We start from the raw sequence: 27,334 nt of genomic DNA on the forward strand, positions 1-27,334 counted from the left end.
ACAGGTGGATTACTCTGTGTGTGTGATCAGCACTGCTGAACAGGTGAATTACTGTGTGTGTGATCAGTACTGCTGAACAGGTGGATTACTCTGTGTGTGTGATCAGTACTGCTGAACAGGTGGATTACTCTGTGCGAGTGATCAGTACTGCAGTACTGGGGGATTACTCTGTGTGTATTACTATGTAATTTACTGTGGTGATATATTTGTGTAGCTGCTAAAGAGAACAGGAGCTCTGCGCCCCCTGATGGACACACAGCGGCAATACAGAAAGGTAAAATCACAGCTGAGGGTTTATTTTGTTCCAAAAGGTTTTTTTGTCTCTGACATAAATACAAACAGGAAATGGAACAGTGGACATTTTCTTTTTGTAAATAGAATAAAAAACACTTGGATTTATATACAGTCCAATATCATATTTTACACATAGACACACACTCACTCACACTCGTTCAGCAGTTCAACACAGATTAAGAGAGGGGAGTTGAAATTAATTTGTGACACAAAAAAAAGAAAGAGGGGGAACCAAACTCATAAATATTCAATTAAAATCCAGAATGCTTTGCAGAAATCTCACAGTTGCCTCAACAACCCTCACCATTGATTACACTTATCCATCACCATTAACATATCCATGATTTTAGCCCAAAAACACAGACCCTAAAAAAGAAAAAGAAAACAGAAAAGCAAAAGGAAAGAGGTCAGGTTAAACAAAAACATCAACACACGGGGAAAAAAAGTTCAGGTAAAAGTTAAGAAATCAGCAAAAGAAAAACAAAAGAATTTAATCCGTTGCTGTTGCTGCAGTCTGTCTGAAATCTTACATTCTAGTGGACCTGCGGCTACGGTGAGGGGAAAAAATAAAATAAAATAAAACAAAATAAAAAAAAAAATCCAACTTAAATACAAAAATCAGCACCAATTCACATTTACACGCATTTTCTGTGTAGAATATATAATATATAATTATATATTTAAAAAGATATATAACAATATATTATACCTAATATAACTAATTGCAATCTTTAAACTGGAGTATAGAGAAGTCCATCTGTACGAAACTTTCTGGGAGTTTTTCCATTCAGGCAGTAAAACAATAAAAACAACGAACGCTCTCACTGCGATCTGACCTATCCTGAGCGAGCACTGCGGCAGGGCTATTTGGTAAATTCTAACAGCATAATTAACCAGTTAAGATGTGATCAGTCATTTACAGTGGGTTTGGTGTAAAATGCTCAGTTTTAGGAATTGCTCACAGTGGTGGTGAATAGAATCAGAGGCCGGATTAAAATATATATATGTCTTGAGAAAGAAATGTTCTTCGAAGTTCTTGCTTAAGAAGAACGTAAAGATAAATGACGTGACAAAAAAAAAAATATATCTTCACTTAACGGATATTCTCACTAAAATGCTATTAAATATATTCTACATTTCACATAGCATCACACTTGTCTTAGACTATAGGAGTTAAGAAGGTAATGCTGAGTTCAATTTGCCCAACCAAGTCGAATTTCTGACTCAGAGAGCCTCACCGACCCAAAATTCAGAATCCAAGAACTGAATTAACTGGTATCACTAACAATGCTAGCCTGCAACATTGCTAAAAATTAATATATGGGTATGAAATAAGTGTGACATATTTTGACTAAAGTGATCATCGAAACACTGGTAAATAATTTGTTAAACCAAAGTCTTTACGTTACGTTTTTTTTTTCTTTTTCAAAAATAGTCTTTTGAAATAATGTACAATTTTCTAGATGTTGGAACACAGTTAACTTGTAATGTAACACCCACATCTGGAATAGGTTAGTTTCTAGAATTCGCATCATAGTACTTTTAGTACTTTCTTTATCCATTTTTTTCTCCATTGCACAGATTTAACTGATTGGAAAAATGTTAAAATGATTTATTGTTTATAATTATGAAGTTGTAAAATACATAATCAAATAAAATTGATAAAATATGATAACGTGTTTTATGAAAATCTTGACACAATGTAAAAAGAAAAATGGCTGTATGTGTGTTGTACTCATGATGACCACTGGTCCCATCAACACACCTGAAAAGAAATCACCACTGTAAAGCAAGTTTCTCTACAATGAACCACAGTTTCCCACCAAACCATCACTCTGAATGACTTCATCTAAAACACTGAATTATGCAGAGAGTTGTTACAGACTGGGATGATATTCCCCTTTAATGCTTCTGATAAGCTGCTGCTGCTACAGGACTTAAAGAACCATTAGAGACACAGAGAACTCCCACTATGGCCCAATCAACATCTCTCCTGGAGTGAAGAAACTGAAGGAACTCTTTGTACATTAAGGAAGCTGGAGCTCCGGAAAGGCTCACAAAGAGGAAAACGAAAGAAAAAAAAAAAAGAACACTGTAAGCCACTAAACCCATGTCCCACACAGGAAATCTCCTTTAGAAATGTTGATTTAAATACTCATTTCGAGTAGTTACACTTTTATAAAGTTCTGATTTACAGCTGATTGTCTTTATAAAATAACCTACAAATCAAAAACTCTTCTATAAGTTACAAAAACAAAAAAAGCCGTTATTTCTACACTGCCTTTAGAAAAGAGCGCACAGTCCCAGCCCGACTCCAGCCTCACTGCCGCCGGTGCTGGGAGGGAGAGAGGTTTCACATTTAACGCGGGGTCTCCTGCGGGGGGCGCCACGTTGCAGATTTAGACTCGCGCCATCACAAACTGAAGAGTTAAAGGAGGGAGTGCAGCAGACTCCGCAGCTGGAGGAACAGGAAGTGTGTGTGCAGGAAGAGAGCAAAATGTGTGAGTCTGCTCCAGTGTCTCTCTCTCTCTCTTTCTCGTTCCATTCAGTGCTCGCTCGATCAGAACATAGACACATTCAGCACCTGCAAAAACAAACACAACCGTTACTGTCACTGAGGAGCAACAGCACAGAAATATACAGAGTTCTGCCCTACATTTGCTTCCACTGTAAACACTCCTCTCTAATTACAACTTACTCCTATACAAAAACAAACATTTGTATAAACAAAGAGATGGTGGGATAAGAAGGAGAATGGATGAGTAAGAAGCAGAGAGATGGATGTATAACCAGATAAAGATAAAAATATCTTACTGAGTCATCCATGATGGAGGCAGGGTCGAAGTAATCAGGTTTGAGTTCAGATCTCTCTCTGCGGTTTTTGGATGGAGGCTGCAGACAAACACAAACATACTCTGTACTTTCTCTGCAATAAATCACCTTACCCATAAAACCCAGCACTGATTCTGTATTCATTCACTGAACAGCCATGGTCAGTCTGCAACATCCACCATAGAAATTGAAACAATAAGCTCTATAAATGTTCATATAATCTACATTTTTACTGTTATTGACATTTGTATATACTGTATTTTTCACACTATAAGGCGCACTTAAAATCCTTTTTATTTTCTCAAAAAACGTCAGTGCGCCTTTAAATCCGGTGCACCCTGTATATGAATTTTACCAGACAGGTTGTAAAGAGCAATAAAGCCACTCCACTGAAGTGCAGCATTTCAGTTTCAGAAAGGAGTTTCAGTTTAGATCTCCAACACCCGGGCCTGGAGTAGCATTAGCATTATCTGCTAACCACTACTTCCCCATTCAGAGGTAAGCATTATCTGCATGTAGCCTGCTGCTAACCCCAGCTAGCACTGCTAGAGCAGCATTAGCATTAGCCGCTAACCGCGCTGGCAATTTCCCCGTTCAAAGGTGGGTATTATCTGCCTGTAGCCTGTTCCTAATCCTGGCTAACACCGCTGGGGCAGCATTAGCATTACCCGCTAATGGTTAGCCGCTAATGCTAAAGCTGCAGCTTCAGTGCTGGACAAATTCAGAAATCTAAGTTTACTGTACATAAACGTAAGCAGAAAGAGAAATCGGAGTATATTAACATCCAGCACTTGAATTTAAAAGAAAGTCTTTTTTACAGTTACAGTTTTGTTTACTTAGCTTAGCTTTACTTAACTTAGTTAGCTACACCCCCAACCACCACCCAGCAGCGAGACCTTCTGAATTAGAAGTTCCTTATTGTGTCTCTTATAATCCTGTGCGTCTTATGTATGAAAACAGACATTCATTGATAGTGCGCCTTATAGTGCATAAAAATAATGGTAAATAAAACTGCCAGATATGTTGTATAAATTCCTACTTTAAATGAGAAACTGTAAAGTTGCCCTTTTGAAGAAACAAGGTTTTAGTACAATCAACATGCTCATTCTTACAGTGTAATATACTACAGACCAAATGGGAGTATTCAATAATATATATGCTATATTATTCATATGATCCACTCTATAACAAATTAGAAAACAGTGATCAATTAAACCAATTAAAGCACAGTCACACTGTCTGACATGTTAAAATGATGCTGTGTTATTGCAGTACCAGGTCGATGTCCATGGTATCAAAGTCCATGCCCTCGTTGAGGTCTTCCAGACGCTGCTCTGATGACATCATTACGTCCTCCACAATCGGCTCCTCGTCATCCTCCATCAGCCCTGTGCTCCGCCGACTGAGGTAAACAGCAAACAAAAACAAAATATTTATCCAGCACCTTTCTCAAAATCAAGGCTACTGTTCCAGAACCAGAACAAAGTCAAAGCTGAAGAAACTAAAGTCAAACCTGACTGTGCTTAAGAAGGTGAGACATAATGATTAATCAGCAGAGAGAGAGACATGACCGTGTGAGAACAGAGGTGGTGTGTAATTATGGGGTGAAGAATGAAATAACGAGATGTCACACGCTCTGCGGGAGTGACTTTATATGTCTGAAAATGCGGACTGACCTGCAAACCTCAGAGGACAGATTAAACTGAGGAAAAGTGCAGCAGAAACAAAGTGTGTAGGTTTGGATTAGGATCCAAGTGAGTTACTGGTTGCCCAAAATCAAATGATGGTGTAACATTTTAATGCAACAGATGGGAAAAAAAGACTTTACATACATCCAACCCTAGTGTAAATTATAACAACTGTGTACCAGTATATCACTAAAATCTAAACTTATTGTTGCTGTCACACAAAAACAACCATTCTTTATATTACGTCAAAAGATCAAACAGAATAGACCATAGAGAGAACTGTGAGAACCATGCCCTGACAGCTGACACCAGTGAAAAACAGCATGTTCAAATTACAATTCAATAAAAAAAAGTTCACCAGAGTGTAGTCTGATGGGGAGGGACTTTAGTCAGACACAGTGATCTAAAAACCTAATGTTGTAAAGCAAATCAATCTATCACATAATCTGCTGCACAGTCCACCTATTAAGATACAGTAGAACAGTGACCCATCTGAATAATTTCACACACCTTTTTTGTTGCCTAAAATATAAATGTTAAAAAATATAAAGATAAAAAAGGGTTTGTGCTTATATGTTTGAAAGTGTTTCCCTCATGTATCCCTCACATATTCTTTCCTTTTTATTAGGCACATCAAAAATGTTACATAAATGGGAAATATGTTTGTGTGCATATGCTTACATGGCGTGCTGCATGTGACTTCTCATCTTGGCGTTCTGGATATTGGCTCTCTCTTGCTGCTGCCTCTGCGCCAGCATCCATGCTACATGCGTACTGAAATCACACAGACACACGTGTTAAAAGGTGTTTTGACAAAAAAAAAAAAAAAAGAAAACACACAAAGCATAAGTGTAAGCATTTGAGTCTCTCTGGTGTGTCTAACTGAGCTGAGTTGTGGGTGAAACTAGTGTTAAATAGCATAACTATACTAGTATATTAAAATAAACATTGTAAAAATAGCTTTTTTTATATGTACATGAAATATATTTTTTTAAAGTAATGAATTAGCTCGTTTTTTATGGTCAGCTTATTTGTTTGTCCTCTTTGAGCAGTGTCTGTCTGTACTGTTTCTTATAGAGTCGTCATGATGCGAGTTTGAGTGTGTGTGTTTACTTGTAGTCGATGGCCTGGTGTGTTTGCGGGAGCGGCGTGTGCTGCGGTTCGTTGCTCATGGTGTAAACTCCCACGTATCCCTCGTCTGGGCGGAGCTTCTTAGCCTCCCGCAGCACAGTGGAGGTCATGTGGGGCGACGTCATCATAACAGGTGTTTGCTGTACACTCTGCTCACGTGCCATCCACACACCTGCATCACTGCTACAGCTACTGTCTTCTACACATGCAAAGGCACACACACAAAAAACATCCACACAATCAGAAACATACATATAACCCATATTTATAACATCATATGTACAAATATATAATACAGTGTAACTAATAAATGTAATATTTAACCACAAAAGCATCCATTCGATATTTGCTACATTAAGTCTCACTGCTAATTAGTGGGCTATAAATGGGCTACTTGCTACATTAGTCTTACAGCTCCAGTAAAATAAACATGCCTTTGCTAACTTTTAAGGTAAAGGGGCTCCGAGTGGACCAGCAGTCTAAAGTGCTGCTACTATGATCGGGAGACCGCTGGTTCGAATCCTGTTTATGTACCCTGCCATCAGCTGCCGGAGCCCTGAGAGAGCACAATAAGCTTTGCTCTGTCTGGGTGGATAGATAGCGCTCTTTCCCCTCATTACTCCAAAGGGTGATGTCGACCACCACAAGGCATCTGTGAGCTGATGTATCAGAACCGCTGCGCTTTCCTCCGAGCGTACTGTGAGGCTACTCGGCAATGCTGCATCAGGAGCAGTTCAAAAAGAGACGGAGTCTGATTTCACATGTGTCGGAGGAGGCATGTGCTTGTCCTTACCCTTCTGGTGTTGGGGCATCACTAATGATAGTCCTAATATGTGGGTTGGGTAATTGGCTTTGTAAATCGGTAAATTGATAAAAACTTTGAAGGGAGGGGAATTTTAAGGTAAAGGTAAAGGCTGACTTTGGTGTGTGCACATATGCGTGTATATACCCACCCTCAGGCAGTTTCCTCTTGGCAGGTATGGGGGTGACTTTGGGCTTTTTGCTGCGAGAAGACCCCCTGCTGCTGACCCCACTGATTACAGACATGGTGTCATCGTCAGCTCCAGCCTGCAATGAGTTCCTGTAAGAGATGAGTGGCAGCCAGCACTCCTCCCTCTGCAGGGACATCTGAAACGTCATGAATCGCTCCAGATACATGTGCCTACACACGCCAGGGGGCGAGGAAGAGAATACAGGTACTGAATTAAAAACATTAAATACATTTAAATCTCATGTATTATAGAAAATCAGGGCCAACACATCAAGCCATAACAGACAGAAGAGAGACAAATAAAGGAAACCTCAGAGAGAGATGGAGAGAGGGAGAGAAAGAATGCAAAAGAGACACTTACACAGTCTTCCTGTCCTGTCGCAGCAGTTTAGAGGAAAACTCACTCAGGACGTCGAGGAAGGCAAGGTTTAGAGGGGGTCCGCCTTCCCCCTGTGGACTGGGCTCTTTAAAAGCAAACTCTATACCGTCCCTAAAAACACAAAAAAAATTACAACCAAACTCAATTTTATTTAACATTAATAAACACATATATATGTTATGTGTGTGTGTGTGTGTGTGTGGCTGTATAGTTAACATGCAAGACCTGAACACAGTCTCTCTTTAAGCCAGGCTATAAAACTGACTGATTCCATTCAGCACCAAAATGTTTTTCAGAAAAGGAAATAAATGTAGACTCTGCCACGAGATGTGGGCCACTCGTGATGGATGAAATCTCCTTTTAAATTTTCAGAAGAAATATAACAGTCTATGTAATTGTTTAATATGGCATTACTTTCCACACGACATTTTTCTGCAATCAGTTAAATCAAACAAATATCATTAAAATTATTTACAAAATCAACCTGCTGAATTTTGTCAGGATGCATTTGATAAGACAAAATTTCTAATGTTGGCTAAGAGACCAGTGACCCGTTGCAGCTGACTGCGTCTCAGATATGTTTTATTTTTTTTGTTCTGGTGTTCCTGTAGGATTAGTGTGTTTTGTATTTGTGTGTATGTGTGTGTGTGTGTGTTCGTACTTATGTAACATGGCAATGGCCTCTCTGGTCTTCAACTGATCCAGGCCAAACGTGAGCGAGAATCTCCGAGCAAGTTCTTTAATACCACAGAACAACGAGGAAGAGCGATCGAAATTACAGCCCAACTCACTGAGCATCTCATTAAACAGCTGCAAAACACACACACACACACACACACACACACACACACACACACACACACACACAAACCATAATGAAAATCCTAATATTACTATAACGTGCACACAATTATCAACATCCCTAAATTACTTAATGATTAACTGAATTCAATACCAATTAAAAAACAAAACAAACTCTATTAAAATAACTTTAAATCATACACTCTTAATTGTTTAAACAGTATTAAAAACAACATTAGTAACAATAGCATAGTAATAATAGCCATATAATTAGTCATTACCTGCTGTAAGCTGAGGATGAGGGTTTTTGCACACTGGATCTTGTCAATCTGCCGTGTTTTGCTCATTGTTTCCTTTATAATGTCACCATAGTCATTGTAGTACTGCGAATAGAGTCAATGTATTAGTGGAAGGGTGTGAATGGATGTGAGTGCCATTTATTATGTATGAGAGGAAAATCTATTCTAAATCAATTTTTCCAGACAAAATGAAACAGAAATCTAAATCAAAAGAAGTAAAACGGTTAAGCACAATGCACAATTCTCAAGCTAAATTGTGATTAATAGTGTACTATGTCACTATTGTCTCTAGCACAATATCCTGTAAAAAACTGATGCAAATGTTTGGGTACCACAAATGATCTGAGCTGTCAAATATCTTTCATAGTTTTCATAAATAGATTACCTTGTATGGATTGTGGCTTGTTTACAATTATTGTTAGAAAAGGACAGATGTAAATTTCAAAGCTGTATAATTAGTCTGTGTGTCTCCTCAACCATTTTCCATCAATAAGGAACTCCTCAGTTTCTGTTTAGCACTTCTTCTGAAAAGCTTCTGAAAATTACAATACCTGATGCTAACAAAGCACATTCTAACTTAAAGGACTGCTAGAAACCCCATTAACTGACTGTAAAAGATATTCAGGAAGTTTTAGCTGACTCTGGAGTGAAGATGCACTTTTCTACTGTGCAGTGACTCTTGCACAAATATGAATAATAATGATTTAATGAAAGGGACATCAAAAGAATCAGACAGGTGTTTTCAAAGGTACCATCCTGAAGCATTGTATATAGTGTATATAGACATGTTTGGAGAAGGAAAAAATGATGCTACAGTTAAAGCAAGAAACACATACTACAGGTAGAGGGAAGAATAGGTTAAATTAAAGTCATAAAAAAAAGACCAAAGATAAAGGGAGGTTGGCTTCCAACCCAGGATAATGATCCAAAAAATCCACCAAAGTAAAATCCAAAATTTCCAGTTACAGAATTTTGCCAAAAAAAAAAAAAAAAAAAAAAAAAAATTACCTGTATAACTACAATTTTAGATTATGCTGCCCTATTTTTTTTACAGAAAGTGTGGCACAATGTATCCAAACGGGCTGTACAGTGTGTAAATCTTACTCTCATGTATTGTTTGAAGATATCTGCTCCCGTGCTCATATCCACCACGTTGAAGACGATGAGTTTGCAGTAGGCTGCCAGCAGGTTCCTGCGTTTGTGTAAAGCTTCAATCTTACCAGCTTCATCATCCTGCTGCCCATCTAAAAACACATACATTTAGTACATTTAGTAGGCGTGCTTTTGTATCTTTAGAAAAGCACAAGTATGTTATACAGAAGTACCATCAATATAAAGCTTCCAAAACACGTGAAACTTAACATCTTTTCCAAATGCCACTAAGACAATATTACTGGAGCTCAGCATGCCTGAAGGAGAACACTGACTGTGAATTGTGTCACATCAAGCTAACAGACACCCACACTGCCTAACACTGCACTGAGTAATGAGTAATGGGGACAGAAGCAACCTGGCATCACCTGGGTTTGAACTTGTGACATTCCAATAACATTCCAAACAAATGCTTCGATGGCTAAAGAAATGTATTTATTTTTTTTATAATTTAATGTAAAACAGTAGAACAAGCGGCTTTGTTCCGTTTCCTGCATTGTACGCTTGCTTAGTCATATGTGCTAGCTTACCGGTGCTGCCATCATCATCCTGATCGATGAAGACATGGTCGAGGATGAAGTTGAGAAGGTCGCTCTGCAGTGAGGAGTCCGGACTAAACACCAGCGGCTCCAGAGCTTCTCTACCCGACGACACGATCTGATGACTAAAGATCATCAGAGCATCGCATAGGATGGTGAATGCCTGTAGAGAAAATACAGACAGATTAATAGACAGCCAGAGACAATAGACAACCTCAACCCTGCCCCTCGCTGCAACTGTCACACAATTGTTCTGGTAAAAGCCATTAGCTAGCGGTTCATCCCACGTAGCTTTTGGAAAAAAAAAAAAATTGTGAAAATTAAAGGATATTAAGTGCGTCTTATAGTGCGAAAAAATGCGGTACATTCAAAAAAGAAACTTTCAGGGAGAGAAAAATTATCATATATTGTAAACTTAATTTAATTACATTTTACTTTATTCTAGGCTATTGTGGAGCCTTTTTTTGGTTATTTGATCACGGATTCATTTTAACACAATGTAAACCATAGCTGCTAGATTTAAGAACAAAGATACAAGGTGTTTGCGTAAGAGCACCTATATGGTTTTACATTAAATAAGGTGAAGTTTACCTGTTCTTTAACTGCTATGCTGACGCTGCTCAAGTATCTCTGACACATCAGACAGAACGCTCGCATCTGTTTCCTTAAAGTCACCATGTCAGCCTGCAGGAGTGTGATAAAGAAAGAGAGGGACAATTAGGAACAATTAAAGCAATAGTTTGGTCAAGTTTGCTAGTTTAGTTTTATGCTGGAGCTATCAGACTAATGTAAGTTCATAAACCAACAACTGGGCCTGGAGCTAAGATGTGAGAGTAAACAGTACATAATAAAAGCTCTTCAACCCCCCTGTAGCTGTTTTTCTTTTCAGTATGTGTGATGTGCCTCAGAACTACAAATAAAGAAAATATTTATATATATGTGGTCTTGTTAATAAAGTCTACATTAAAATGCATTTGGCTGTATTCCTTTCCACAAGTTTCCTCACACATTTTACCCAACAACTGCAAGAGACAGGACCTTCATGGTGATATCACCACAAAGATTAATTTAACTGTTTTGTATTTGTGCCAAACAGTATACGGAGAAGAAGTTTGTGTGTGGGTGTTTTAGCACCTTTGTAGAGCTGCCCTCCGAAACTTTAGCAAGGTTCCAAAGAATGACGTAATGAGTGCACTGCAAAGCATGGATCACAATCTTGGAGGGGGGAAAAAAATACAAATAAAACAATCAAACCAAACACTAAACACAAAATCAAACAGTAGTCAAGTGGTAGAGGTGATAGATTATTGAAAAAAAAAAAAAACATACCTGTTCCGGCATGTCCCCGTTTTGAAGGCCGGTATTCAGCAGTCTGTAGTTGCTGGTGAACAAATCCCACTTAGTGAGGTCGTGGGCACTACAGAGAAACACACACAGCAATCATACAATCATTTACATTATACTTACATTACAACAGTACCTCCAGTATTTTGTCGTTTTCCAAATTCAGCCAAACCACATCAACTTAAGTTCAGCAGTATTGCTACACTAACCACAAAAATAAATAAGTGAAGATATTTTATAACATAAAAAAAGAAGCACACACTCTTGCATTAGACACTCTGTGTAATATTCTGTAATAGTGCGTCACCATTCATTAAATGTTTAGCACACTGAAGTGATCAGCCTGGGACACTGTCGCAGCCTCAGAAGCTCCACACACACCTACAGACAGAGCTTCTGATGACTAGATGATACTACCAATTAATTTACTAAACTGAATAGGTAACTATATAGAAAGACAATACTAATATAACAATAAATAAGTAATGAACCAGTGTCCCTTATTAGTACTACAATCAATTTCATTTTACAAATGTGTCTTTGATACTTACTTGTGGAAGGCTGTGATTCTCTTAAGTGTCGACAAAACCTGATAAGCATCATCTTCATCAGGCTCCTCCCCCTAAAAGAAAACACCAGCCAGATTAGACATGGAAACAAACAGAAGACAAAGCAACCAACTTTCTATTCTGACAGTTCTCAAATTTTAGATAAAAAGAACATACAAATAAATGTGTTTCTATAGGCTTCTGTGTAGTGCTAATTAGGGGTGGATGATATGGCCCTAAAATGATATCACGATATTTCATGGTATTTAAAATACTGAATTAAAAAAAATATTTAAAGAAAATACACTACTGCAACACAATTAAAATGACATTTTATTATTGCATACATACATGCATATTATGGCACACCCCTGAGATGTAAAAAATAAATAAAAAAATAAATAAAAAATAAAAATCAGATTTTATCAGATACTAATATTGCACTCTAGATATCTCCATATGTCCAGGATTGAAGTAAAATAAATGATACTGAACACATAATCTGTCTCTAGTAGAGATATAATAGTAAATGACAAACATTTACTAAAATCAGTAAGAAGTAGTACCCTGATGTGATAATTAGGGGTGGATGATATGGCACCATATTTCAGGTCATAATATCATTCACAATATTAAAAAATGCTGGCAATATTATATGATACAATATAGCACACCCCTAGTGCTAATTGCTGAGCGTGTCATGATGCACATTGTCAGCATGACACAGACCTGAAAACTAATGAGGAGTAAAATGTGCCACATTCAAAAACCCAACCCCCGTGGAATCGTTCCATTAATAAAACGGCACTGATTTCAATATGAGAACTGTAGTGAATGAGGAGGGTGAATACAGAAATAACTGGAGCGTTTTTCTGAGATTTACATAGATAGTAAATAAGGTAGGCACTCATCATTGGTGCTCTGTCCACTGACTCATTGATGGCGAAATATTAGCTTGTAGCTTTAATTATTAACAGTTATCATTTAAATACATCAAGCTTTTTCTCCCAGATTACAGATACTGCAGAAAAATATATATACTTCAATACTTTTACACTCTCTTCATGTTTTTCCCAGTTATAGTAATGCTCTTCGATGTCAGCTAAACCACAAGAACGCTAGTTAAGAGAAGCAAACAGCTGTCATTGTCCGTAATGCTAAACTATGCCAAAAAAGTGTTGATTGAAAAATATACTACAGAAACGCAGACCTCCTGTAGGAAGTTTTTTTTTTACTGGGGGAAAAAGTGTGTGTTGAAAAATATACACTACACAAACCTCCTGCAGGAAGTCCTCGAGCAGGCGGTTGAACTTGTCCACTTGCTCGTCCAGTAACTGACTGCGTGCGATGTCGACACGGTTGAAGATGGTAAACTCTTCGTTGCACAGTGCATGGAAGGTCATGGAGCACGCCTCCAGCACGTCTGTATCTGTATGCTTCTCCACCACCTCTCGAATCTGACGCAACAAGGCCTCCAAGTGCTGCAAAAGAACACGCATACAAATAGCTCAGAGACAAAGAGGTAGTACAACATTCCTTTTATTTGTTTTGGCAAATAAAGCAGTTTATAATTGAGTCATTTCAAAAGGAACTAGAACTGCATATTAAATGTGGAAAATGTAGAATTTTACTGTGTGTGTACCTTCTCTAGTCTGCCAGTAGTGTAGATCTCCAGATCAAAGTACTGCGGTAACTGCAGCAGATTAGTAACCTTCTCAGAATCCACAGAGTACTGCAAAAAAAAAACAGAGGGAACGATAAAGAGATTTAGACTGTAGTGTATCTCAAAGCTTTATACGTTCTTCCAAATTCCTTTTTTACATTTATTTTTGTTAAGTCTGTTTTTAAAGTGTATTAAAGTGTGCCAGAATGTGCTCATGGATCATACTAACATTACAGAACACTATAGAGCACCCTTAATGCTGTCTGTAGCATTTTACAATCTAGCAAATTCAGCTTTAGATCATAGAGAATTATAGAGCACTGCTGTGTTTTAACTAGGGCATGTGCTCATATGCTATACTAAAACTTCTTTTATGTAATAATTTCAGTCCTAGGTTGTACTAAAATTTGTGATCATCATACAATGCTTTATTCAGTGTGTGATTTTTTTTTGTACTGTTTAAATGCCTCTTACTTTAGTCAGTAACAGCGGGAGAGCCACAGCAAAGATCTCCGTGATTTTGGTACGATCGTCCAGCTGTGTTTTTTTTTCCTTGGCCGTCATGACCTAAAAAACCCCACAAAAATATAATAATTTTAATGAGAAAAAACAATGAGTGAGGGAGAGAAAATTTAAAAGTATGAACAAGAAAGAGAAAAAGGCAATAAATGTTTTTGGATTTGTGTATTTAGCTCACCCTCTTGCCCGTGCCGCGACCGACTGGAGGGTGGCACTCACAGGACTGTCTGACCGCACACAGCATGATTTCAACCAGTGCAGTCTCCTGCCTGTCTGTAAGAGCTGAACACATACACACACGCAAACACCTCTGTGTGAGAATCAACACAGCCTCTATCTGTGCTGTAGGGTGACTGTGTTGCGCTACACTGGTGTACAATGCATGTGCTGAGAGAAGAGTGTAAGATGCTGAATAGGCAGACATTTGTGAATTTAATTGGTTCATGTGACTTCAGAGAAACAGCTAATTCAGAAACTTATGTGCACAGAACATTACTCAGCTAAATATTTCAACTGATGTTTACACATCTGATGACAATATACAGCAGGGGTCAATTAAGGGCAATTAAGTTTGGATGCTGGCCAGATTTTTTTTTCCAAGTAATCACGTGGTGGGCCACAAAAAAAAAAAAAAAAAAAAAAAAAAAAAAAAAATTCTGTGTAATGGGATGGAGTGCTATAGACTAGTACCTCTCCAGCCCAGAAGGTTGTTGAACCCAATTGCAGAACAGTTGGTCTCAAAGCAAGGAAACCCAAGAAAAATGAATAAATAAATAAAACACCACACCGCTCCTCACGCAGGATCAAACCAGTGTAGTCAGGGTTGCGGCCCAATACAATATCGCCGCCCGGCTAGTGAATTGGGACACAGCCAGGGAAAAAATGCCCTTATAAGGAGAGCCCAAGAATAGGCTGAAAAAACGGGTGGAAACTAAAGTCACGCCGAGCGTGACAGAGAGACAGAGGAGTAAACAAAGGGAATGTAAATAAAAGCTAGAGAAGCATTTTATTTTTTTCATTATTGTTCATTATAGTTCAAACAACCTTACGGGCCAGATGTTTCATAGCTTGCAGGCCACATCTGGCCGTGGGCCGCCTATTGCCGACCCCTGATATACAGTATAATTTACTTAAGAATTCTAATAGTTTAAGATATTTATTTGATAAATGACGTGTAAAACCCACCTTCTTCACCAGGAAAGGGTTCATCTAAAAGGAGGCTGATCATACTCTCCCAGTCCTTCAGCAGGTCAGATGCACACTCCCACATACTGTCCACTAGATATGCCCCATGTTCGTGCAGCTACATATATACACATACACACAGAAAGATAAACACAAACAGATTAAGTGTTACACTTAATAGTGTATTAAGTGAATCTTTATACACTATTCATCCAACTGTTTGTAGGCACCCCTTCCAATAAATGCATTCAGCTACTGTAAACTGCACCCGTTGCTGACACAGATGTGCAAATGTACACAGAAACACAGCTTCTCTTGTTCCAGTAGACATACTGCCAACCGAATGGAATGATAGGGCTCCATTCAAAAAAACTTTCAAAACTTATTACTGAATGCAATACATTTTTTTACGCGCAATGACCCAAGATCTAGTATAAAGCCTTTTCTAAAGAGTAGATATAGTAACTTAAGAATAATATTTTATTTATTATTTTATTAAATATCCTTGATTTTGGAAGAAAGCAATGAACCAGCAGGTGTCTGAATACTTTTGCCCATCTCTGCCCTATTCACTGCAGGTCTCCTTACAGCTGTTAGTCATTTTATATGTATGTGTATTTTGTTCATGTCACATTCTCCTTTTCAGACTGGAAGGCTTATATCAGTCTGAATTACATTTAAACACACACACACCTCACTCTCCAGGAAGAAGAAGACAGTGGTTTTGATGAGGTTTGCGTTGAGACACTGGCGGCCTCGCCGTGGTAGCGACTCCTCCTCTGGACCGCGGTGGCTAAACAACCTAAATATGCACACAAACAAATACATACAGTGTTTAAATCATACATTTACAGTTGCTCCCTACAATTTGACCACTAGTGCCTAACGTGGTGTATTAGATCACTTGTACCACTTTGCATCACTTATATCAAGCTCACCTTTTGAAATAAGATATTGTAAATTTGGTGAATCAAACCAATGACTGACCATAGACTAATCTAAAACTGGCATAGGCCTCTCTGCTGTAAAAAACTAAATCGAGAATCAAATCGAATCGTGACCCTAAAATCAGAAATCAAATCAAGGATCGAGGATTTTGAGAATCGTGACACCCCTAATAACTAATGTTCCCTTTTTGCACAAAAAGCATAAAAATACACATACAACTTCCGTGACTTCCAATATAAATTCTTGTCTGCAATTACTATTGCTAAACACTATTAAAAAAAATCTAAGGGCATGACTTTGGAGTCAAGCCTGGTGGGCTTGTGGAAATGAATTGTTCTGGTTTAGAAAGATATGGAATGTCACACATTGCTTCACAAGCAACAGGATACATTCAAGTTAACCTGTGAAAAAGAACCACTTTTTGGTAGAGAGGGGGGAAAAAAAACAACAACAAAAAAAACACACCTATGTCCAGTTATAGAGGTGGAAATCAGTGGTGGGTAAACTGCAGGACCTCATATGTGCAAGATACAGCAGCTTTTCACACATTTTAAATATTAGCAAAAGCTGTTGTGTTTCTGTGTGTCTGAAGATGTACAGAGTAGAGTTTCACGGTGTACCGAAGGTTCGATTCTTTTTCGATACTACGTCATCACAAACGATTCGGTTCTTTAGCGTTCGATGCTTTCGATACTGTATATAGCCCAGTCACTAGCTTCAAATGAGTCAAATTAGTAGGCGCGATTTGATTCAGTTCATAAGAAAACTGATTCACACCGCAGCAGTCGGTGTGGCAGGATTCAGATAAACTTAGTGTTCTGAACAAATGAATCGATTCACGCGCAAGCCAGCAGAGCAGCAGCGAGTGTAGAATGGCGACGGCTAAAATAACAGATGTCTCTCGTCCGCGACTTGTGGACAAAACGGGCGCGAGGAGTGAAGTGTGGGAAAATAGTCTGAGATGTAGGCATCTGTTTTTTATTTATATTTTTATTTTTAAATAAAATAACGAAAATAACGAAAACTGAAAGTGAAACTAAACTACTTTATTTATTAGCGCTGTTTTCACTCCCGCAGTTGTACAGCGGGGGGTGTTGTGCCGATTCTGTCCGCGAAGCGGGAGTCGGATTCAGTAGCGGATTCGGCACAAGCGCGGCGGCACCTCGCGCTCCGCGGTGTTAGTTGTAAGCGCTCACGCTAGCCGCAAAATACGACAGAAAACACTGAGGGAGCTGCAGAATTATGTGAGGGACTACAATATGAGCATGAGGAGATAAAAGAGAACCTTTACCTGTGAGTAGCTCACATCAGAACACGCAAATCTCTCTCACTCTCACTCTCGCCGTGTCTCTTTCTCTCTGTCTCTCTCTCGCACGTGAACGCCTCCGCGTTTGACCTGCAGCACTGTGTTTAGCTGTTCTTAAAAATCATTTTAATTAAATAATAGTTCTGTGCTTCTATGTTACAGTGTTATTTAACATAATTCTGATCATATTTCGCTCATTCATTTAGCAGACAAGCACCCTGATCTCTACAAAGAGCTGAGAAGTCGACAGGTTAGTGGAGTTAGTCAAGATACACTCTGTCTGTAGCTTTACTAATATTTACTAGCGACTGCTAGTAAATCACGTTAACACGGAGAGGAGTGTGCAGGAGTTTTGTTTTGGACCCGTGGTTTTCTCTATTTCTCCATTATCCCATTGGCTGTGAAACATGAACTCAAGACGTTCACGTTTTCGCGTTTCCATCGCAAATCTGTGGTCAGGCACGTAGCCTGCTTGATTGTTACACTGAACATGGGCTTATTAAAAACGGTAAACGGTTGATTAATAAAACGGAGCAGTGAGTGTTAAAATGAACATAACATTGTAATGTTCTTCTGTCTCTTTATTTTCCTTATTCAGAACTTAACTTCTGCCCGCCCGTCAGGTTCACATAGTCAGGCTACCATTACCTCTGGTTTTAGTTTTAGTTTTTAGGAAGTGGAAGTAGATAATTATGTTATAGTTAAGGTTATAATAACGAAACTTGTTTTTTGTTCAAATGTTTCATTTTAGAATAAAAACGTTTGCACCGATTGTTCAGTGTTCAATCCAGTTCAGTCAAAAATAAACATTTTATGTTCAGATATTTTTATTGTTTTTTTTTCTTCCAAGTATCGTTTTGGTATCGAGAATCGTGATACTACAGTTGGTATCGGTATCGAAGTCAAAATTTTGGTATCGTGACAACCCTAGTACAGAGCACTAATGGCACTAATTTCATCAGTAGATTATACTGCTTAAAGGGCAGCATCTCCAGAAGAATGTGAATAGTTTCAAGAATTTTTCACAACAAGGCAGAACAATAAATAGTTCTCACATTTCTACAGTCACACAATCATAAAAACTATACAGAACTATTTCAACCACAAATGAAATCACCAACACCCCTACTATGTACCAATGTACCACACCATGTCCATAACATTAATAAAACTCAGAGTACAATAGGTTTTCTAAATTAATTTCAATTGTGCATCCTTGATATGTTTACACCTGCCATTTCATGCAGACAAGTGAAATCTGATCTTGAATCTGTCTGATCACTGAAAATGCATGAGGTGTAAACAAACTCAGACACAGAAAAAAACACACTTAAAAGCCAATATGTGCAATTCCTCACAACGTCCACACAGTGGAGCTGCTGAGTCACAAATGAGTTACTGACTCTCAGCATGGAGTAAAATCCTGCTGGTGGAGTTGACAGCAGTTTTAGCAGTAAGCAGCACCAGCAGCAGCTGAAGCTTAAGAAGCAGCAACCTGAATACATCCCCTACCCCTCACTCTGACACAACATGTGCTGGACAACTTTTATAGTAATACACACATGCAGCAATTCTACCGACCAAATATCTATTTTTCACACACCAGAGTTGTTACAAACCACAATTTTATTTACTGTCTCCTGTATTCTTTAGCTCTTTGGCAGATGGATTCAATAAATTAAAAGACAAATGAAGGCCGTACATTTAGCTCAACGATTGTCACACTTTTAAAAAAAATCTGAAGCTCAAAGATTAGTTCAGGTGACTCACTTTTTGTAGAGGAACTCCCCCGCTGCCACAGCGATGGGTCTGTGGGCGGAGTAAACCAGGTGATAAACACTCTCGCAGTCTTCAGCCGTCAGAACCTCATCGCTGCTCCTGAGTACAAACACAGACACACATATTTCATTATATACATATAGATTAATCACAGAATACTCTTCTACTCTTTTTTTTATAAAATTCTAGGCCTTCCTTTTTAATACCATTTTTTTATGTGACTGAGCTTTTGAGAAAGTATTTTTTTTTCAGGATCAAGATAAAAATACTGAGGACAACTAAAACAGCCTTCATAACTTCATGAACAATGTCCTGTTTACTGTAATATGAATACATTACTTTCATTTTACAATAACTAAGGCAAGAAAAAAACTTCAAAATGTTTGTATATTCTAGCTCTTGCTTTTATTTAAATGTTTACTATCTATCTTAAACTTTTTTGTTGTTGATGCTCATTTTCTTTCTTTTTGTTTTATCAGACAGTATACCACTTGCAGACCCTAAAGTTTACTCACTGCAGGACGAGTGTGAGGAGCTTAATCGCCTGAACAGCAACATCACACTCTTTATCCAGCGCCATGGACACGATCCGGTCCTGCACACAGAAAGAGACCCAGATACACATTAGACTGACAAAAGCACATTAGCATAGTTAAATGCAGCCATCTGGAGGACATACTAGGCCAGGTTTATAGATAACAGTGAGTCATACAGTGTCAGAAACCACACGAGCAAGTCTATCAGAGATTACTAAACAGATCCACATGGTTTAAGGCAAGGTGAGAGTACATTCTGGCTTCAATTTGAATCTTCAATTTGACTTTAAATGGCACAATGGTTACATCCTGGGGCCTCAGGCATTCTCTTAATGTTATTATATTATTAGCTACTTTAGCCTTGTAGCTGCAGTTTAAAACTAGAGCACCTAACTGTAGACACTTTACATGTCTTAATTGGCTGACTACTCTCAGGGTAAGAAACTGCAGGGGGAAACTGAGGGAATTTGGTCAGAAACTGAACTACTGCAATGAGAAGTAGTTGTCCAGGTATAACACTCACCTTGAAGCGACTAGTGAAGAGCTCCAGTCTGGCGTTGAGTTCACGGTTGTAATACAAACCCTGCAGAGCCGTTAGACACTTTAACCTCACCTCCCCCTGCTGCTCAGACAGACAGAGAGAAAGACAAGAGAGACAAGAAATAAAGTGAGAGAGAGAGATTGAGAGATTGAGAGAGAGAGAAAGAGAGAGAGAGAGAGAGAGAGAGAAAAGAAAGAGAGAGTTAGGTTAATTTTTCCCCCAGACACAACATGGAAAGTGCCATCCAAAAACCTCTTCCCTCCAGAACACAATGTTCCAAATCTCAAGAGAATCATCCAGGTGTTTGTGTTTTTTTCCCCCCTTGTATACACCATTCTCTGCTGTCATCCTATTCTTGTCTGGTGTTTTTCTCAAATGCTGAGTCATGGCCTTTTTATGTATCATCAGTTTTGGGTTTAAGATGTGCCGTCATTCATCTCACAGCACTGTATGAAGAAAACATCAAATTTGGGACAACCGTTACCCAGATGTGAACACAGACATGATGCTTTAAATCACTTACCTTATCATGCATGGTCCAGCCCACATACTTCAGGTAGCTGTCATTTAGGAAAGCATCACTGTACATCTTCATCCAAACCCCAATTTCCTCGATACAGATCGCCCTGATCTCTGCAATCGCATCCCTGACGCACAAAAACACACATCATTCACATTTCGCATTCACTAAAACTTCTGAGGTCAGTTTCTGTCTCTATATATTGTACAAACTCTACACTTTAAACTTTGAATATTCATATCCTGCGCCACTTTCCTCATTACTATTAATGAGGGTGTATGAATATGGATAAAGGTGAAGTGTCTACCTGTATCTGTGAACAAACACTCCTTTAAAGATGGCATTCATCATGTTCTCAATCTCATCCTGGTTTTCCTGGAGCTGTAAGACAGAAACACAAACTAACCTTTATTTCACAGCAACCGAATATCCAAAAAATCAAGTGTAATTATAATGTATATATTGAATACATTTATTTACATATTTATACTATTAAAATTATTTCATATATAGTTACATATAGTCATCGGTTACCTCTTTCCGTTTCTGCAGCAGAAGCTCCAGGCGATCGTTAGCTCTTTTTCCGAGGCTCTTGTTGCGTTCAGCTTCGTACTGTCTCTGAGTGTTATCCATATTAATGCTCAGATTCAGGGCCACGTTTACCAGTGCCGTCATCAGCTTCATAGCTGAAAAACACATATAAACACATACATATTAAAATTAACCAAGTTTAAATGTAGCAGTCAGTGAGAAGTGTCTCAATGATGCCCGAGTTTCCTTTCTTAACTTGTGTTTATTTAATCATTGCTGCATTAGGAGCAGTTAACAATGTTAGAAGATGACAAAAGAAATGAATAAATAAACAATAATTTCCTGTTACAGTGATAAGCTAGGCTTGGCTACGCTATGACATGCTGTGGACTGTTGCAGTCGACTAATAGTCAAAAAATAAAGACGGATCAGCATTTCTCATTCTGGATCAAAATAACATTGGATTTAATGACTATGTAAAACCACATCTAGGCAGTTTACCTGCGAGTGTACTGGTGTGTCTGAAAGCTCGGACCTGCGAGTCAGACAGACCGGTCAGCAGGGAGATGACCGTGTCCATCATGTACTCATCGTAGATGATGCTGTACTGGCACTGTCGCACCAAAACTGAGATAAACTCACAGAAACCCCACCGAAACTTCTTCCACACAGGCCCGGACATTGTCAGGGGGTAATCTCCACTGTCCTATACACACAAACACACAAAAACACATTTTACTATGAGTCAAAAGCCCAAAGGCAAGTTTCATCAGACATGCAGAATTCTCCAGAATGGTCGATAAATATAACTGGTATACACTAACACAGGAATTCTGTGTTCTGCAAGTTCCTTACCCAATTACTAGAGGCAATATGTGCCTTATTCCAACCCAATTAAAGCCCTCACTGTGTCTGACTCAAACTCAAACATTTGTAGAATGTGTAAAACAAACATGCCATATGAAAAGATCTGAGCGAAGAAGATACGCCTCTTAAGATTACTTCAATCTGTGAGTACTGCTAATGAAACCCTGAGTTAAACCTTTCAGTTCTGCAGGGGAATTTACCGGATCTGACATCTGGTACTTATTTCTGCGATCGGATGATCAAGCTGAAAAACGACCTGCTCAATTCTAACAAAAGCTCATTATAAGAATCTCACCTCATCAAATTCTTCAGTCATCTTTCGGATTATCTCAGAGTTCTGCATGTGTCTGAACATCTCCGAACTCACAGCACCTAAAAACACAAACATTTTTTTTTGCATATTTACACAAGTTTGTACATAATTACTGTAAATAGGCATTATAACACAGGTGTGAATCTTACCTTTACACCCTGAGCACTGTATGAAGAAGTTAATGAGTTCCAGCAAAGCAACATCGCGATCGTTCTTATATGCCTCAATCCAGTCATCCACCACAGACTACACAGGGAGAGAGAAAGAGGAGGCAGGGAGAGAAAAAGAGCATTCCTTAAAGAAACTGTTTTTTTACAGATCTAAACTGCCAAACTGAAACATATTTACACCTGCAGCTCTTAAAACAGCGTACTTCCTGCTAACGTATAGGTTTTTATTCACACGTTTGCTTTCTGCTAACCTTTCAGGCATCCATAGCCTTAGCATTCAGTCTGAACCTCTTAGTACAACCTATATTAACACATGACCACTTTAGTGAAAATGTACACTTCATGGGCAAAAGTTCTGTACACCTGCTCTACCAGTATTTCTTTTAAAATCAAGTGTATTGACTAGGGGTGTCATGATTCTCTAAATCCTCAATTCGATTTTATTTCGATTTATTTTAGCGTCACGATTCGATTCTATTCTCAGTTTTCTTTTTTTTTTACAGCAGAGAGGCCTAAGCCAGTTTTAGATTAGTCTATGGTCAGTCATTGGTTTGATTAATCAAATTTACAATATCTTATTTCAAAAGGTGATGCAAAGTGATACATGTGATCTGTAATACACCACATAAGGCAATAATGGTCAAATTTAAAATATTTAATTAGGATATATATGTAATGCCATCTAGTGGCTTTTTTGGTAGCAGCAGTGTGCACTATATAAACAGCAATGTGCAACATATATAATAAAAATAAATAATAAACAAAAAAATACAGAAACAGTAATGTACAAAATAATATAACAATTAGAGCCTTAACAAACTGAACTCTATCCTACTATAACAGATAAACATGAAAAATAAGACCTTAAGACTTTTTCTTAATAAAGATATTTTATTACCTTTATCTGAGAGAAAGATGCTCCTTAAGGTACCAAACATATTAACATATTTGAGGCTAGACAAAACAACTGTTATTTTTATATTTTAAAGTTTTTCTTTTAGACGATGTCCACATTCTCCGGAGAAAGGGCTGGTCTTTGAGCAGTCGCAATGTCCACAGCGTCGGCTACAATGTGCTGTGCCATTTGCATAGCGCGCGCGTGCTTGCGTAGCTTAGAGGGAGGGATCGTCGATACTCTTTTTGACTTTGAGGCTTGAGACCATGGCATAATTTCGAACGATTTCGATGAAATATCGAAATTGTGACACCCCTAGTATTGATAGAGTTTGTCTCATTTTATTGCAGTAACAATTTCTACTTAACAGATGGTAGGATCTCCTTATCAGTTACTTTGATTATATTTGTTTATGTCAGCAACTGATGCTAGATCATCAGTTCAGTCTGTTTAAAATTTTCCCAAAGGCAGTAAAAGGTGTTCCATCGCTCCAGAGAATCCAAAGCTCTTTAGCCCACACAAAACACTGGGCACAGTGACCTTAGTCTCATGTGCTAACAGCAGCTCTAGATAATTCTGCTCTATTGGTCAGTGCCTTTCCTCTGATATACAACTGTTTGCAACTGTCCACCTGTGCAAACAAGTGTGGCATCCTAAAAAGTTAATTCATAAGAACAGCCATCTAGACACTTTTGGCCTGAATATCAAGAGTAAGTACCTGTGTTGCACTTTTCCCCAGTTTAACAATCTCGAAAAGGCTGAGGTTCTCCATGCCATTCTCTTGGTGGTGGCCATTCACTCTGCCTTGTGCGCGCACTGGCACACCCTTACCCTTTTCACCTGGGGCCTTTTTCCCCTTTGAAACAAGCAAACACAAGATTAGATGTAGAATTTCAACACATATCTTAATTTTCAGACACACTACAAATTAATTATCTTCACTACACCTGAGGAATGCTGAAAGTGTAGGAGAACTCTGACTGGTGATTACTTACCTTTCCTTTCCCAAGTTTGACATGTCTCCCCTCAAGATCTTCCAAGTCTGTATCTGAGGACAGTTGGGTATCTGCTTCACTATATACACACAGACACAAACATGCAAGATTAGCTAAATGAGGCAGAGCACGCTCACTGAGAGAGCTGAGGGTTTGGCGCACTCTTACTGAGGAAGCTGAGAGTGTAGTGCACTCTCACTAAGGGAGCCGAGGGCATAGAGCACTCTCACTGAGGGAGTCGTGGTTGTAGTGCAACATCACTGAGTGATCTAAAGTTGTGGCGCACTCTCACTGAGGGAGTAATGCACGCTCACTGAGGGAGCTGAGGGTGTAGTGCACGTTCAGTAAGGGAGCTAACGGTGTAGTGCACTCTCCCCAACGGAGCTAAGGGTGTAGTGCACTTTCATTGAGGGATCTAAGGGTGTGGTGCTCTCACTGAGGAAGCCGAGTGTATTGCACACTCTCAATAAAGGAGACAACAGAGTTTTGCTCTCTACCCGATTTTCACAGAGTGTTTTAGGGCGTAGTGTACTGTTTGACAGGGATGTGGGAATGTGAACTCTTGCTAAAGGTGTTGGGGGTGTAGGTGAGGGTGGGGTACGCTTGCTGTAAAAGGTAAGGGTGTAGTGCACTCTAGAGGTCATAAGAGTGCATGGCACCTTCATTAAGGGTTATGAGGGCATTGCAGGGTCAGTGTTGTGAGAGTAGTAAAAGTGTGTTACACGCACTGAAGCTGGTGAGGATGTTGTGTACTCACTGGGAAAGCAAAGCATTTGCTGACAGCATAAAATCAGCATACTCACTGAGGGAAGTGGAAGTCTGACTGTAATTCCTGAGCTGCGATCATTTCTTTAACATTTTCTGTTTCCTTGTGAGTGTGTAAAAGTGCCCCCTGCCACAGGAGGGCCAAACTGGATCAGACACCCGCTCTGCACAAGAAACAAACACAGGTAAGATGAGTATAAACAATGTACAGTGTAAACAAGAAATAAACAATCACACAGGGCAACAGCCTGACTACAGCCTCTATGGCAAGCAGAGGTTCACCATTGCACAACTGTCTCTAAAAGTCTCTAAAATAAAGAAGAGTTATAGGGGTGACAGTTGCTTAATAAAGAGTCTAAATGTGTTCGGTTATCTTATATGTCTGCGCTGTTTGGAGGATCATCTTTACAGCTGCAGCTGAAGTTTGTTTCTAATCTGACGTTCCACCTTAAAAGGCGCAGCAGTTTACAGGCGCCAGGATGTAACTGATGCACCATTTAAGGTGGAACGGAAAATGTGGAAAAAACAGTCAACTTCAGCTTCGTGATCCCGGTCGGGCTGCGAGGGCTGCGGCCTCCATCTCAGTGAGGACACGGCTAGCTAACAGCTAAACAAACACAAAACTCGCTCAAAAGCGTCCAAATAAGTGCATTTTAACCCCGTAAACACGCCACCCTGCTGTTTAGAAAGCCACAACACAGTCAAGCGGTCGCATTTTTACACCAAATGTCCAAAAAACAAACCGGAGCTTCAGCCAGGAGCGTTAGCGTTAGCATTAGCTCACCCCGAGCTAAGCGGCTAACGGGCTAAAGTTAACCACTGAGCCCGCGGCTAACCAGCTAACCAGCCGAGCCAAAACCCCGCTCCCCCGCTTCCCGCCGCTCCGCAAAGTCCGAAAAAGTGAATAAAAGTGAAGTAAAGTGAAGTTTTACACCAAAGTTTAACAGCGCAGAAGCGCAGCACCGCGACGTCCGCCATTTTACAACTTACCGCCGATATTAAAGATCAGCCCCAGCGCTCAGAGAGTCACAGCTCAGATCAGCGGCCGAGCTCTGCAGTCCGGGATCTGATCGGGGCCGGAGGACCGAGTTTTACCATCAGAAACACTCCGCTATACAGAAGATAAATAAAATAAAAAGAGGAAATAGTGTGAAAGTGCCTCTCTCCTCTCTGCGCTGTTTGTTGTTGGGCCGGACGGAGGCGCCGTCTGCTGGTCAGTCCGGGTCATTAAACCAGCTCTCCATAAACAAACAGCAGTTATGAAACATACATTACAGTACAGTTCAGTACATTACATTACAGTACAGTTCAGTACATTATAGTACAATACAGTACATTATAGTACATTACAATACAGTACATTATAGTGCATTACAATACAGTACATTATAGTGCATTACAATACAGTTCAGTACAGTACAGTTCAGTACATTATAGTACAATACAGTACATTATAGTACATTACAGTACAGTACATTACAGTACATTAGTGTACAGTTCAGTACAATACACTACAGTTTACATAGTACAGTACATTACATTACAGTACATTTCAGTACATTAGCGTACAGTTTAGAACAGTACAGTACAGTTTACATAGTACAGTACATTACATTACAGTACAGTTCACATAGTACAGTTCATTACATTACAGTGCACTACAGTACATTACAGTACAGCACAATGCAATACAGTACAGCTCAGTACATTACATTACATTACAGTACATTACAGTTCATTACTGTTCCGTTCAGTACAGTTCAGTATAGTACATTACATTACATTACAGTTCACATAGTACAT

At 39.0% G+C, this 27,334-nt stretch overlaps 1 protein-coding gene across 1 annotated transcript; it reads right to left on the reverse strand.

Annotated features, from left to right (window-relative positions):
• Positions 1–275: 275 nt before the first annotated feature.
• On the reverse strand, positions 276–26,750 carry stag2a (stromal antigen 2a). Its single transcript, XM_007235836.4, has 34 exons — positions 26,522–26,750; positions 25,570–25,695; positions 24,767–24,845; positions 24,490–24,627; positions 22,856–22,952; positions 22,689–22,765; positions 22,028–22,232; positions 21,530–21,681; positions 21,303–21,376; positions 20,999–21,122; positions 20,458–20,556; positions 19,914–19,993; positions 19,390–19,497; positions 16,059–16,167; positions 15,366–15,483; positions 14,359–14,462; positions 14,136–14,228; positions 13,641–13,730; positions 13,276–13,479; positions 12,002–12,072; positions 11,436–11,523; positions 11,241–11,321; positions 10,698–10,790; positions 10,098–10,269; positions 9,520–9,659; positions 8,398–8,499; positions 7,977–8,125; positions 7,298–7,426; positions 6,899–7,107; positions 5,928–6,144; positions 5,496–5,588; positions 4,402–4,528; positions 3,109–3,186; positions 276–2,878 (listed from the first exon to the last, which is right to left on the reverse strand). The coding sequence occupies exons 2-34, from the start codon at positions 25,611–25,613 to the stop codon at positions 2,855–2,857; spliced, it is 3,768 nt and encodes a 1,255-aa protein (XP_007235898.2). The 5' UTR covers positions 25,614–25,695; positions 26,522–26,750; the 3' UTR covers positions 276–2,854.
• Between the last annotated feature and the right edge of the window lie 584 nt (positions 26,751–27,334).

The sequence above is a fragment of the Astyanax mexicanus genome, chromosome 1 (assembly GCF_023375975.1).
Source record: "Astyanax mexicanus isolate ESR-SI-001 chromosome 1, AstMex3_surface, whole genome shotgun sequence".
Taxonomy (NCBI): domain Eukaryota; kingdom Metazoa; phylum Chordata; class Actinopteri; order Characiformes; family Acestrorhamphidae; genus Astyanax; species Astyanax mexicanus.

Excerpts from the sequence above, each read along its gene's own strand:
- stag2a (XM_007235836.4), bottom strand. The coding sequence starts at position 25,613 with ATGATCGCAGCTCAGGAATTACAGTCAGACTTCCACTTCCCTCA. Across the intron at positions 22,953-24,489 it reads TGGGGAAAAGTGCAACACAG|TCTGTGGTGGATGACTGGAT; the intron begins GTACTTACTCTT and ends CTCCCTGTGTAG. Across the intron at positions 11,524-12,001 it reads AGAATCACAGCCTTCCACAA|TGCCCACGACCTCACTAAGT; the intron begins GTAAGTATCAAA and ends GTTTCTCTGTAG.